General features: G+C 37.6%; 2 protein-coding genes across 2 annotated transcripts; both read right to left on the reverse strand.

Annotated features, from left to right (window-relative positions):
- Window positions 1–943: 943 nt before the first annotated feature.
- On the reverse strand, window positions 944–3820 carry LOC130949435 (uncharacterized). The gene is made up of 11 exons (XM_057878157.1): window positions 3671–3820; window positions 3526–3577; window positions 3132–3231; window positions 2893–3017; window positions 2712–2796; window positions 2478–2616; window positions 2198–2361; window positions 1985–2054; window positions 1668–1862; window positions 1488–1565; window positions 944–1057 (listed from the first exon to the last, which is right to left on the reverse strand). The coding sequence occupies exons 1-11, from the start codon at window positions 3818–3820 to the stop codon at window positions 944–946; spliced, it is 1272 nt and encodes a 423-aa protein (XP_057734140.1).
- Window positions 3821–4486: 666 nt separating this feature from the next.
- Window positions 4487–7162, reverse strand: LOC130947415 (pentatricopeptide repeat-containing protein At2g37230-like). The gene has a single exon (XM_057876117.1). It carries the CDS (start codon window positions 7005–7007, stop codon window positions 4728–4730), a length of 2280 nt encoding a protein of 759 aa, XP_057732100.1. The 5' UTR covers window positions 7008–7162; the 3' UTR covers window positions 4487–4727.
- Between the last annotated feature and the right edge of the window lie 6096 nt (window positions 7163–13258).

Genomic DNA, 13258 nt, shown 5'->3' on the forward strand with positions numbered 1-13258 from the left:
GACAGATGATCCATTCTTTCACACATTAGACACAACAAAATTACTTTTTTAACTGGTCATTTGACAGTTTCTATTGCACTTTGATCGAGTATTTTCATATTAAACAATCTCAAATATACACCTTTAATCATCTATCTATATATCTCATATCTTGCAAGTAATCCCTGCTCCAATACTATTATAGTATAACAAATTCTATAGCCTCCTCCCTAGGCTTTATTCTTGCGTCAGCCTTTATCTTTTCCAAATTGAATATTTTTTACTTATACTAAATAAGAAAAGTCTTGTATTCATAATGACATTGTTAACTTTAACTTTTTTAAAAATCTGAAATTTTAAGATTTCAAAATAAGCTTTTTCTGTTGCACTTTTTTTTCACTCAGCGATTATATCTGCAAGGATTCAATTATTATACAATTCAAATGCATCTTCAAAGACTTGATAATGATCCACATTTATTCAATATCTCTTAAATATATATTTCTACCCTCTCCTGTACTGTCTTGCAAACTCTTGTTTATCTTTTTTTATCACTTTTGCTTATCTACACAAAAATATATCAAAAAGAAACTCCTTTTTATTGTGAGGAAATGAAATCCATATTTAGACTTATATTAAAAATTTTTCTGTTGAAACATTGCCATTCCCACACTTTTATGATACAACGAATATTATTTTAATCTAATGCAAATTGATTTAACTTCTTTCAAAATTATTTTATCTCTTCTATGTTCATGAATAATGCTCATTCACTATCAAATTTCTTGTCAAATTCATATTTAGACCTATGTAAATCTATATAAAATATGGTATATATATGCTATTTCATTGTATATCTTCAGATTATTATTATTATTACTATTTTTCTAGTCTAATATTATTAATATATATGCTAGTTGATTCCTACTCTGTCTTCATAAGTTAAAATATCACAATCATATAATTAGTTGTTCATGTAATAATTAACAGCGATGACATTCCAAGGCAATACGTTTAATACCAAAACACTAATACAAAACATAGACAATATGCAAAGCTTTCCAGCCTTAGTAGCTAACTAATGAAATCCAAATACATACCATGAGTTCAAAGTTTTCTACCAATTAAATTAGTGATTCAAAATAATTAAAGTACAAAATACTTCTCAAACAGTCAATGTTCTTTATCCTCGGTTTGAATTTTTTGTCGTTTACATCCTTTCCTGCTGAATTTGTTAGTTGATAACTGGCCATCTTCATTAGTCTCATTCACAAATTGGGAGCCACACTTCAAGATGTTGGAAGTTCTTTTGAGTGGTGTTTTACACTTGAGGCTTGAAATAGATTCCTCCATAGCATCCTAAATAAAGATATATATATATATATATATATATATATATATATATATATATAACAGACCATAAATACCAACAAATACATAATTTTTATGCAAACATATCATGAAAGCATAAGCTATTTTTGAAAAACAACGAATAATCCACCACATACCAAATTATACTCAGGATCACAATCATTCTTGAGATTAACATCCGCTGAAACATGCACCGAGTTGCTACACCCACCTTCCTATACAAAATCCACCATATTCCCTAGTTGTAGATTATAAGCATAATCTCAAATGAAAAGCAATATAAAATAGTTTAGCAAATAAAGAATAATTGGATATACGGTGTTAGTGGATGGTTCAGCTGATAGCACACTTTGCGTGTTCTTTTCAATAATCTCTTCATCATCACATATTTTCATCACAGTATAAATTTGGTCAAACTGTTTTATATTTGCAGACTTTACATTTATCTTAAGTAGTAATTTTCTGTCCATTATGTTATTGAGAGTGGGTGGATACTCATCATCACCCTCAGCCTGCACAAATATACTTTTCTCAGCCAAAATTGTTATATACTATTTTGACTAACTATTTTAAATTTAGCAAGACGTACCTCAGTATCCCTAATTTGCTCTGCTCATTTACCGCACAACTGCACCATTTCTCTATCCCAAAGTAGTAGATTGATGCTTCCAGTACCATCATACACCATCACTTCAACCTTGAATCTGTTATTCATCCTCATCAAGAAGGGAACAAATAACATATAATTTAAGTTAGCCATCATTTTCTTTGAATTTGATTATATATTCATAATGAATTAACACTTATATGTTGAGAATAGTTTGTAAAAATATAGCCATAATGTCACCTGAGTGCAGCACTTCCATGGGTGTGGCCACACTTGTCACACTCATATCTATTCCCAATGGGAGTATCCACTTTCTTTGGGCAGTTTCTACATGATTTGTAATACCAGTCTTTTTTACCAGCATTAATAGCAACAATGGTTCCAGTAATCCAAGTAGGTCCTTCCTACAAAAGATTAGTTTATGAAAAAAACTATATTCCTAAATCTTGAAAAGATTAGTTTATGAAAAAAACTATCTTCCTAAATCTTGAAAGTAGCATCACAGAGTGAAAGTATTTACCTTTTCACAGTTAAGCACTTGTTCAATAGTCTTTACTGCTATATCACCTTGTGTTAGTTCATCAACAGTAGACCATCTGCTTTGTGATGAGATCTGGCTAATCCTAACTGAAGTAGTTGCTGGTGCATCACTAAGCAACCTAGAACAGATTTACATAATGTATATTTTCTTGTTTAATTATTTTATTATTAGAAATAATATATACTCTTGTAACAAACGTATGGCTATACCAACCTGTTTTTAAAAGTCTCAATCTCTTTTAGCTGTGAGTTTATGTGAATCTTTGACACTTCAAAGTGGCTCTGTAGAGAAGTTTTTCCTACATTTTGACATGATGATATATGTTAGTCAAAAATATACTTAAACAGGTATTTTCATAACACATATTAATGTAAAACAATCATGCAGGATATACCATTCCACTGTATAGCCTTGAAGAATTGTAGCAGAACAATCACAGGTTCCACCGTTCCATCCTCAAGGTGTGGGAGTATTTGATCAACCATCTTTCCAAACAAAATGCAGTCAATCTTGTTGTGCCTACAAAGAAATACCAAATCAGATGAGAAGTGCCTTCCAAGTGTTTTGCAGATGGAAAAAATCACCAAAAAAATGTAATCAAAGAATAGCAAAGGTAATGAATGTAGTACATACTCTAAGTCTTCCAAAACAATTACCATCCGTTTAGTCTCTTTTCCCTTTGTGGTAACCAAGTCTCTTGGGTCCTCCTTACCAACCACCTCCGCAATCACATCTTAAAAAAAAGGAGGAACATTAAAATGTGCTCTGAACTTTCCAACTGTATAAATAGATTAGGAGTGGAGCATACCAAACAAATCGCTCTAGTGAATCTTATCAGCGTTGAGAAGCTCAACTATGGTTCTGAATCTAAAGGCTTCCAACGGAAAGCTTGGTTCTTGAATCTGATTTACTGTTGTCCTATGTGAAAATGTCAATATCCACTGGCTTGGGATTGTTTGAGCTATTCTGGTGTTCTTCACAACAATAAAATTGTTCATGGCGTGCATTTGGAACTGAATAATCAAACCACTCCACTTTTGGACCAGCGCCTTAGGTATTGAAGCAATCATCCTATTTCCCTGGCATTTTACAAAAATATAAAACTGATATGAAGAAGATACTCTATGTAAATTTTTATTTTTTTAAATGCTCTACATATATAAAATGCTCACCTTACTATCTTGCAAGATCATCTCAATGCTTTGCACTTCTTTCTCATTAAATTTGCTTGGAAGTTCCCATATCCTGATGATATAAACTTTGAAACTCCACCAAAGCTTCTTTGTATTAATATCACCCAGGAAGTCATAAGACTCCGCCATCTTAATGAGATTTTTGTTTCTGTTAAACCAAATGATATACTCTCTCTTGCTCCCACCGGGAATCTAATTTTTTTGTGAACAAATAAAAATGGAGGCATGCGTGTATATATATAAACACATTTGAAAGAAGATGTTGACCGTTGGTAATTTTGTACTTTTACCCATTAGGTTTTGTGTTTGGTTCTCATTTAAATGCATTTGAGATAAAAAAAAATTGTATACGTGTCAACCATTGAAGTATGGCACTTGTCGCTTATTGGAACAACTACTGCTCTCCTTCTATATATAAAGGAGATAACACAAGATTATGCATTAGTCTAAAGTCTTATGCATTTTAAACATAAAACATTAACTTATAGTCTTATATATAATGACTAATAACACAAAATATTAAGAATTACAATACTTAAATTTCACATAATAATAGACATCATCCATCACTAATAACATAAAATATTAATTATGTATGATGACTGGACCACCGGGCCGATTTCGGGTGACCCGAGCTATGACCCGGACCCGACCCAAAATAATGACTGGGTCTATTTTTAAGACCCATACCCGACCCTAAACCCGATGAAATCACACTAAATTAGCCCCAAAAGTGTTCGGGACCGGGTCAGATCTTCGGGCCGGGCCGGGCCATGCACACCCCTATACCAAACTAGCGCAGTACATTTCTTCTCAGGAATATTGCAGTTTTATATAATAAATTTGTACAAAAGGAGGTAATGTCATTTATTATGATACATGGGACTACAGAGTTAGTCAAAAGGAATAGCAATTTTGGATCAGAATAAAGAACAATTCTTGAATTCTAAAAAAAAAACAACTGATTAGGATCAACATTTAACCCTGTAATACTTCTCAACTCTAAAACCAAAAAAGAAAAATAAGACGGACCAAATTATGTAGCTGGAGCAAATTTCTTCTTTCCTTCTCTCTTTAGGGGAGTACCCTCTGTCCCCTTGATCATTCTCGATAAAATATCCGCTTGCTTTGTGTTCCCCTCTCGATTAAGGCTCTTGATCAGCTCATCACGGCTACTCCAATCTGTTCCGCTTCTTTTCTCCAAAATTTTACACAAGATGGAATATGCATTGAGAGTCTTCCCCACTGCCAAGAGAGCATCTAAAACCTTATCATAAATTGAAAAGCCTACAATATAGTCTCTCTCAAGAGCAAAATCAAACAGTTTGAGAGCAGCAATTGTCTTTTCTTTCTCACAAAGAACAGATAGTAGGTGGTCTAAATTAGGCTCGAATCCATTTTGATTCAGTAACTCGATACGGCCCAGTGCTTCTTCGACATGACCTCTCATGAGAAGAGCCTCCAAAATTTTAGAAACCAAATCCATATTCTCCTTGATTTCCTTCTCCACCATACATTTCATTACTCTGCTAGCCGTTTGGACCCTGCCATCTTCAAACAAACTCTCCATTACTGACCTAAAAAGAGTTGACTCCGGTACATGTCCACTTTCAAGCATGCTATCCAAAGCTGTCTTAGCATCAGCTGGTTCCCCTTTTCTCAGGTAACTCTCGATAAGTAACCTGTAGGAATCTGCATCTCTTGCAACCCCTCTCCTCCCCATGATCTTTAAAATTTCAAAAGCAGAATCAGGATTTCCTTCTTTCGAGTGCCCGTGGATCAGATTATTAAAAGAAACTGAATCCTGCACACCCTTTTTCATTAACTGGCGGAAAAACGTTTCTGCTTTAGCTGTCTGGCCATTTTCATAAAGATACTTAATCATCAGGTTATAAGCACTAGGTTCCATATCGAAAGAACTCTGCGGTCTCAAGATAATTTCCTTCTCAATTAACTTGTCCAACAATTTCACTGCCTTGTCATACACGTTGGCCTTGCAGAAATTCTCAATCAAGACACCGTAATGACCAGCCTCTGTCGGAATGCTCAACCTTATCATCCCTTTCAGCACATCCCCAGCTGCGTCCAAGTCACCGCACTCACACTGGCAACTCAGCAGTTTCATGAAGATGGAATTATCCTTGGGGGCAATATACCTATCCACCATCTCCCGCAACACATTCTTCGCCTCAGCTGCTTTCCCAGCATCAGAAAGCGCAGGCAACAGTGTAGTGAAGGTAACGGCATTCGGCTTAACACCACAAGACTTCATCTCCTCGAAAATCCTCGCGGCATCATCAACCCGCCCTGCCCCTACATACCCTTTCAACATAGTAGTATAACTAATCACATTGGGCACAGTATCTCCCCTCCCCTTCATCTCCGCAAACAACTTCTCCGCCTCATCAACATTCTTAAACCGGAAATACCCATTAATCATAGTGTTATAAGTAACAACATCAGGTAAAATATCCCTACTCTTCATTTCATCATAAAATCTAATTGCAGAATCCAATCTCAAAGACAAGAACATACCCCAAAGCAGCAAATGATAAGTATGCCGGGTAGGCTCGATGCCTTCCCGAAGCATAGCATTGTAGTACCTTTTCGCCATCATATACCGTCCGCGGCGGAGAATGACCTTGAAAAGCGCATCGTAGGACTTCACGGTGCGGTCGACGCCCAGCTCCTTCATCTTCTGGAAGATCCTAACGGATTCCTGAACGATGCCGGCGCGGCCGTAGGCGTCGATAAGGGAAACAAACATGTCCTCAGAGCAGGGGAGGCCTTTCTTGGGGGCGTCGAGGACGATCAAGCGAGCATGGTTGAGCTTCGAGAAGCGACCAAGGATCTGCACCATCTTGAGTGTGGTGCCTGCGTCGTGGACGAAGAGCCCGGCCCGCTCAACCCATCGAAAGAAGCGGAGGGCCTGGTCGGGGGAAGAGGAGGTGCCATGGAGGATGTTCCAGACGAGAGAGGAATCCATGTGTGGGGCCACTGAGCGGATCGAGTTCTGGAGACGGGTGGTCCAGGCCCGGTTGCTAATCATCCTGATGATTATTGTTTCGGGCTTTTCCGGGGAGTGCTGATGGGCTTTGTTTGCTGGGAGTGGTGTATCGGGTAGGGTGGATGGGTTTTGGGGTTCGGAGGAGGTGGCGCCTGGAGGTGGAGGAGGGGGAGGTGGGTGGTGGTGGTGGTCGTCGGGCTCGGAGAGAGGCTCGGCGGTGGAAGTGGAGGAGAAGCGGGGGAAGGGTAGTTTGGGAATGATGAAAGTTGGTCTCCATTGGAGAAGCTTGGAATTTGAGAGGAAACCCATGGATATGAGATTTGGGAATGGAAATTGGAGATTGTCGAGAGTGGGTTTTAGTGTCGAGAGTGAACGAGTGAAGTGAGGAATAGTTGGATGCAGCAGCCAAAAATGGGGGAGGACAGCACTCTGAGGCTTAAGACTTTTGGTGGTTAGGGTTTAACACTTACAGCAGCCCAGTCTTCTTTTCTTTTTGCTGCTTTATTTATTTATTATTTTTTTTTTTTTGGTTTTGGTGACATCACTATTAGAATTTGTTAATAAATAAAAGAGTAAATGTCCTTTACGGTCCCTAATGATTTGCCTGATGGACTTCCCACTCCCTAAGAAATCTAAATACCCAAATCGATCCCTATCTATTATGATTTCAGTACGTTCCAGTCCCAGCAACTGGATCCGAGCAGGTCACTGGCTGATGTGTCAGTAACTTGTCCACGTGGGTTTCTCTCCTTCATAATTGGGACAAATCGCCCCTGTACCTTTGTTGAAACGCTGCGTTTCATTATGAGCGTTATCTCCTGGGTGTTCATAGTTATTTAGAGTTTTTTCTTTATTCTTCATTGTCTTTATTGTGTGTAGAGTGAAGATAAAGGGTTTTCTCCTGAAGAACAATATGGCTATGAAAGTCAGAGACTCTTCTTCACGAACCGTGGAGGAAAGCAATGTAGCTGGAAAGAATTTGTACTGGAGTCCGACTCTGGGTTCCACTGGGAGTATAGGAGAAAAGGCAAACCAAGGCAAGAAAAGATTTGTAGCACCCAGATGTCACTGTGGCACATATGCAATATTGTTTCAATCTAGCACTGCAGAAAATTCGAACAGACTTTTTTTTTGTTGCTCTTATTTTAAGGTAATCATTTTTCAATTTTAGTTTTGTTTCAAAATTTCTTGCCATTACCATGGAGTGTTATTTGTTACAGACCACATCTCCACATTGCAAATACTTTGCTTGGCTTGATGAATATGTTGAGTCATATTCACATAAAGCTTATGTCAATCAGAATGGTGTGGTTGAAAGTTTGAAGGCGATGGAAGAAAGATTGGAGGCACTGGAAGTAATGATAGCAAAGCAGAAAATTGAAAAAACATTTGGAGGCAACACTAAATGCAGAACATTAACCACTTTTTTAATTGGAATTGCAGTTACACTTATAATTTCATCAATTTGCAGTGGGTTAATTGAGAAAAATGTGAATTTGATCTAGTGTGCAAAGTTATGTAAATAGAAGACAACTACTTAATGTATTTTTGTTGAAATTCATTGCTTGTATGAAGACAACAACTGATGTTATGATTATTTACTCTAATATAGTGATACTTAATTTATTTTATTTCATGTAGTTATTAAAATTTAAAATAGTGTATTGAGATATTATCATATTGTATTATTATGAGTTTGTGAAACACATGTCTATGAAGATAACAATGTAAATAAATATTCAAATCTGTGAGAAATTTGGAATTGCACTCCAATTCCTGAGAGTTTTATAAAAGTTGAAACCAACATATAAAGTGATTAAGTGATTCACAAACCAAAGCATGAGTATTTTACAAAAAGTTCACTCCAAAATATGACCTACTCCAGAGTTTCACTCAGAAGACCATGTGTGTTTTTTCAACTTGATACTAAAACAAAAACAAAAAAAATTGACTGTATCTCTAAATCAATATCGAGTATTATGTAGACTTCAAATCAGAACCTAATCATAACATCAACACTATAACCAAAATAACTAAGACAGAATCTCCCCCTAAACCAAAGTTCTACATTTCCTAAACAACATAATATCCATATAGCAAGTTCTTTTACTGTTTTTTTGGTGGAGGCTTCATTCCTGGAGTTGGAATGAACTTGAATAGCCTTGATGAGGTCCCAGTGCTAGCTGCTGCCAAAGTTTCATTGGAGATTGCATGAGAGGTTCTCTCTAAGCCTTGTCCTTCTGGTTGGGCTTGTATATTGTGAGGAGGTTCGTTGGGTTGCACTAGAGGACCTGGGGGCCTTTTGACACTCTGTTTGGGCATAAACTTTGGTGCTGCATAATGGGGCTGAGCCTTTGATGCCTGAGTTGTGGCCTGATTCATTGGAGTTGTTTGATCAATTCCTAGAACCTGGTAAAACAATAGTGAATCACATTTGGACTCCAAACTACATCTTTTGTGTTCAAAAAAAGTAAAGAACTATGGTGTGTCTATTTACCTCTGCAGTTGGGGCATTTTGTGAAATGTTTATCTCATCTGGCTCTACATGCGGCCTCTTTGGCATTTTTTTCTTGTTTTTCCTAGCCATATCCTGTATGACAGAAACATGTTTCGCGGCCACATATGTTTTCAAATATTAACTCATTGTGAATACTCAAAGACACAACCCAAAATGTATACGAGTTACAAAATACTTGTCCAAAGAAAAAAACTTACAAGAGGGTCCAGGTGAATAGGTTCAGGTTCTTCAACATGTATGTTATTTACACCACCATCAATACCAGCCACATTCCCTATAGGGGGAGGGGCAGGAGCTAAATTTTCAGTCATCACAACCAAAGCTTTGCTAGCCGCTTTTGCTTTCTTTCTTTTTGGTTGCCAGTCGGGTTTAGCTGGTGCTCCATTGCATGTTTTATAATAATGCTCCTTCTCCCCGCATTTGCTACACGTTACCTGAAAAGTTCTTCTCACTTTGTCGCCAATCACTGGAGGGGGAGGGGGTGCACCGGAATCAATCCTGCGTTTCTTTGGATGACCAGCTGGTCTTACTATTCTGGAGGGTTGTGGCTTTGGATGGTTTGTCTTCTCCCAAAATTCTTTGCTGTTCACCGGATTTACACACAAGTCATATGTTTTCCTCACAGCATCCATAGTGAGATAAGGGCTCACAAAGTCTTCGGCAGCCTTAATTCTCAACTTAGAGATAGCAGCAACTGCGTGGACACATGGCATCCCTATACAACAGCAATAAAAATATGAATATGATACGCTAAAAATGTGAAAATAACAAGACAAGAATTATAATTAATGTTTACCTGTCAACTGTCATGCATTGCAAGTGCATGTATGTTGTTGGAGATTGACACCCAATTTGTGTTTTCCCCTAGTAACTTCAAATAGAACCCTGTCATTATCTCCGCTCCATTGTGCATTCCATTTATGACTCTGTGGTTTAATGTGCTTGTCAAGTCTCCACTGCTGTGCTGGTGCCAGTTTTCCAGTGCACCTCCCTAAAATTCTCTTGTGCTTGGCCATCTTTTTCATTATTGTACACCTTATCTCTTCACACATTGTTAGAATCGGCTTCTCCCTAGCCTCAACTATCATAGAATTCCAAACCTCACACATGTTATTGGTGAGGCTGTCATTCTTCGGACCATAACTGAAATATGCCTTGCACCAAGCTGCTGGGTCAAATTGATTCATATACTCCCATCCTCCGCATCACTCACTTTTAAACTTCTCCATTGATGCTTTGAACTGCACCTGAGTAGTGCACTTGGCAGCATGCCATAACAGTCCCTTTACCTGCTTGTTATTGAATTTTTGTTGAAGATTCTTCCAAATGTGCAACACACAATTTCTATGATGTGCATAGGGCATGACTTCCTTTGTTGCACGCATAAGTCCCTACAAGTTTGGTTTAAAAACCAAATATAAATCCTTTATAATTGCTACAGACATCTAATTATACATCAATTGCTGGCAATAGAAGTCACTGGTATAAACCAATTATAAGTCATAAACTAATTATAATTTAGTTATATTGTGCAGAATTGCATTTTATTAAACTGAAAAAGGCATGCCAATTATAATTGTTACAAACATATAATTATAATCCAAGATGTGCAACAGAAGTCTATAGCCATAAACTAATTATAAGTCAATTATATTGTGCAGAATTGCATTTATAAAACTGAAAATGGCATGCCAATTATAATTGTTACAAACATCTAATTATAATCCAACATGTGCAACAGAAGTCTATAGCCATAAACTAATTTTAAGTCAATTATATTGTGCAGAATTGCATTTATAAAACTGAAAACGGCATGCCAATTATAATTGTTACAAACATCTAATTATAATCCAACATGTGCAACAGAAGTCTATATCTAATAAGACAATTATCTTGTGCAGACTTGTATTTATAAAACAATATCTAATAATCTAAACAATATCTACACTATAATCCAAATAAACTCTGCAGAATTATAATCAATATCAGAATAGGTTGGCAAATGTTGTTACCTTCTGTTGGTCGGACATGAGATTCCATCCACGCACTTGATGGTCTCCCAAATCATCCTGAAGTCGAGTTAAGAACCACATCCAGTTCTCTGTATTCTCTACTCTTGTAACAGCATATGCAATAACGAATACATGGTTGTTAGCATCAAGTGACATTGCAGTTAAGAGTTGGCCTCCATAATACCCCTTTAAAAAGCATCCATCTAGGCCTATTAGTGGTCTACAACCCTTAACAAACCCATTTCTACACGCATCTAAGCATATGTAAATTTTGTCAAACAGCGGTAGAGATTGCAGAATTGGGTCAACACACATGTCAGCCGTGCTACCTGGGTTACTCCTGTGCAACTCTTGTAAATAATCCCACAACTTCCCATATTGTGCCTTGTCATTCCCAACAACAATTTCCCTAGCTGCTTTCAAAGCCCTTTGGATCATTTTTGGATGGACCTGAACATTGTAGTCCTGTTTCATATGCTCCGTTGCTTCCCTCGGTGTCAGCTTAGGCTGTGTTGCCAACCTTTTTTCCAGCTTATCTGTGACCCATGCCCTATCGGCCAAATTGCTTCCATAATCCCTTCCACATGTATGCTTGTTGTGAAATGTTTTTATCTCAAATGCCATTGTTTTTGAGTTCCTTGCCACATATATTAACCATGGACAGTTCTCCCCCGCACATCTAGCCCTGACCCTCTCCTTCTCATTCTTGATATACATGCAATCTCTTCCATCCCAAACAAATACATCCTTCAAGGCCTTCTTAAATATCTCCATAGTCGAAAATTGCATTCCAAGCTCAAACCGAACCTCTCCATATTCATTTTCTTCATTGAAATCAAGTCCGTGCATTGTTCTCTCATCCTCAGAAGATACCGGGGTATGACACTCTTTAGAAGCATATTCATAGTTGTAGTCATCACTGTCACTCTTCTCATTAACCACTGCTGGACCTCCTACTTCATCTTCTACTGGCCCTCCCATATCTGTTTCTACTGGCCCTTGGGCAGAACCCAACCCACTAGGAGGTGTCTCAGTTCGATTTCCTTTACTAGATTCACCGTATAGCACATGTCTCTTCCTCCTCCTCCCAGTATACCTCTTTGATGATTTCTTACCATTTTTCTTAGGTGACACCTTCTTCTTGTTTGATGGAGACACAGATGCTTTTTCCTTTATTTTTTTTCCATGTCTTTTTGGTGACTCAATATCACTACTATCATTCTCAAAACTAGGAGGAGGAGGCTTGTAGGCCTCATCCTCGGCACTCTCGTATCCATCATCCGATGAGGATTCCTCTGTGACCACAACGGGCTCTTCCTCTGGTTCTGCCTCTGGTTCGACTGCCATTGGTTGACTTACCGGGTGCTTAAAGTAGATGTAGAACTCATTTCTATCTGGACAACTTAGAGTGGCTTCACACATGTCATTAATATCCTGGTCACCCTTAAGGATATGAAGCCCAAACTCCAGGTTTCTTGCTGCTGGATCAAGCCAGTAAATTTCTTTGTATTCTATATAACCTAATCCCCTGAAGAGTTCTTCCAAGTCCTTCTTGTTGACAAAATCAACATCCATGGGTGGAAATTTCTCAATCTTTCCATTTACGTACCGTAGCACTCCATTTGGATCTTTCTTGAGTATCCCACCATGATGAAAAACAGGGATAACAAACACAGACATCTGTAAAAATCCAAACTATAACTTAGTAACAGAGCTATACTTCAAACTTAATCAACAGCAAATAGACTAAAATATCTATCAGTTAAGAATTCTTAACTCATCAATAAGCAGAAAGGTAGAAACTTTCAAAGTTAACATCACTATTATAGTTTTGCAACAACCCTAACTCATCAAACAAAGCTAGTGCTTCACCCCCATCCACCCATAATCAACATGCAGAGGAGAACTGAGTTATCAAAGCTAATTTCACTCCCACTATCTGACACACTCCTCAATTTGACTACAGTGAAAGATAAAGGAAGTAGAAGAGAACGAAAGATTGCTTACCGTTTCAAAGAAACTTGCCAAAT

The sequence above is a fragment of the Arachis stenosperma genome, chromosome 9 (genome assembly GCF_014773155.1).
Source record: "Arachis stenosperma cultivar V10309 chromosome 9, arast.V10309.gnm1.PFL2, whole genome shotgun sequence".
Taxonomy (NCBI): domain Eukaryota; kingdom Viridiplantae; phylum Streptophyta; class Magnoliopsida; order Fabales; family Fabaceae; genus Arachis; species Arachis stenosperma.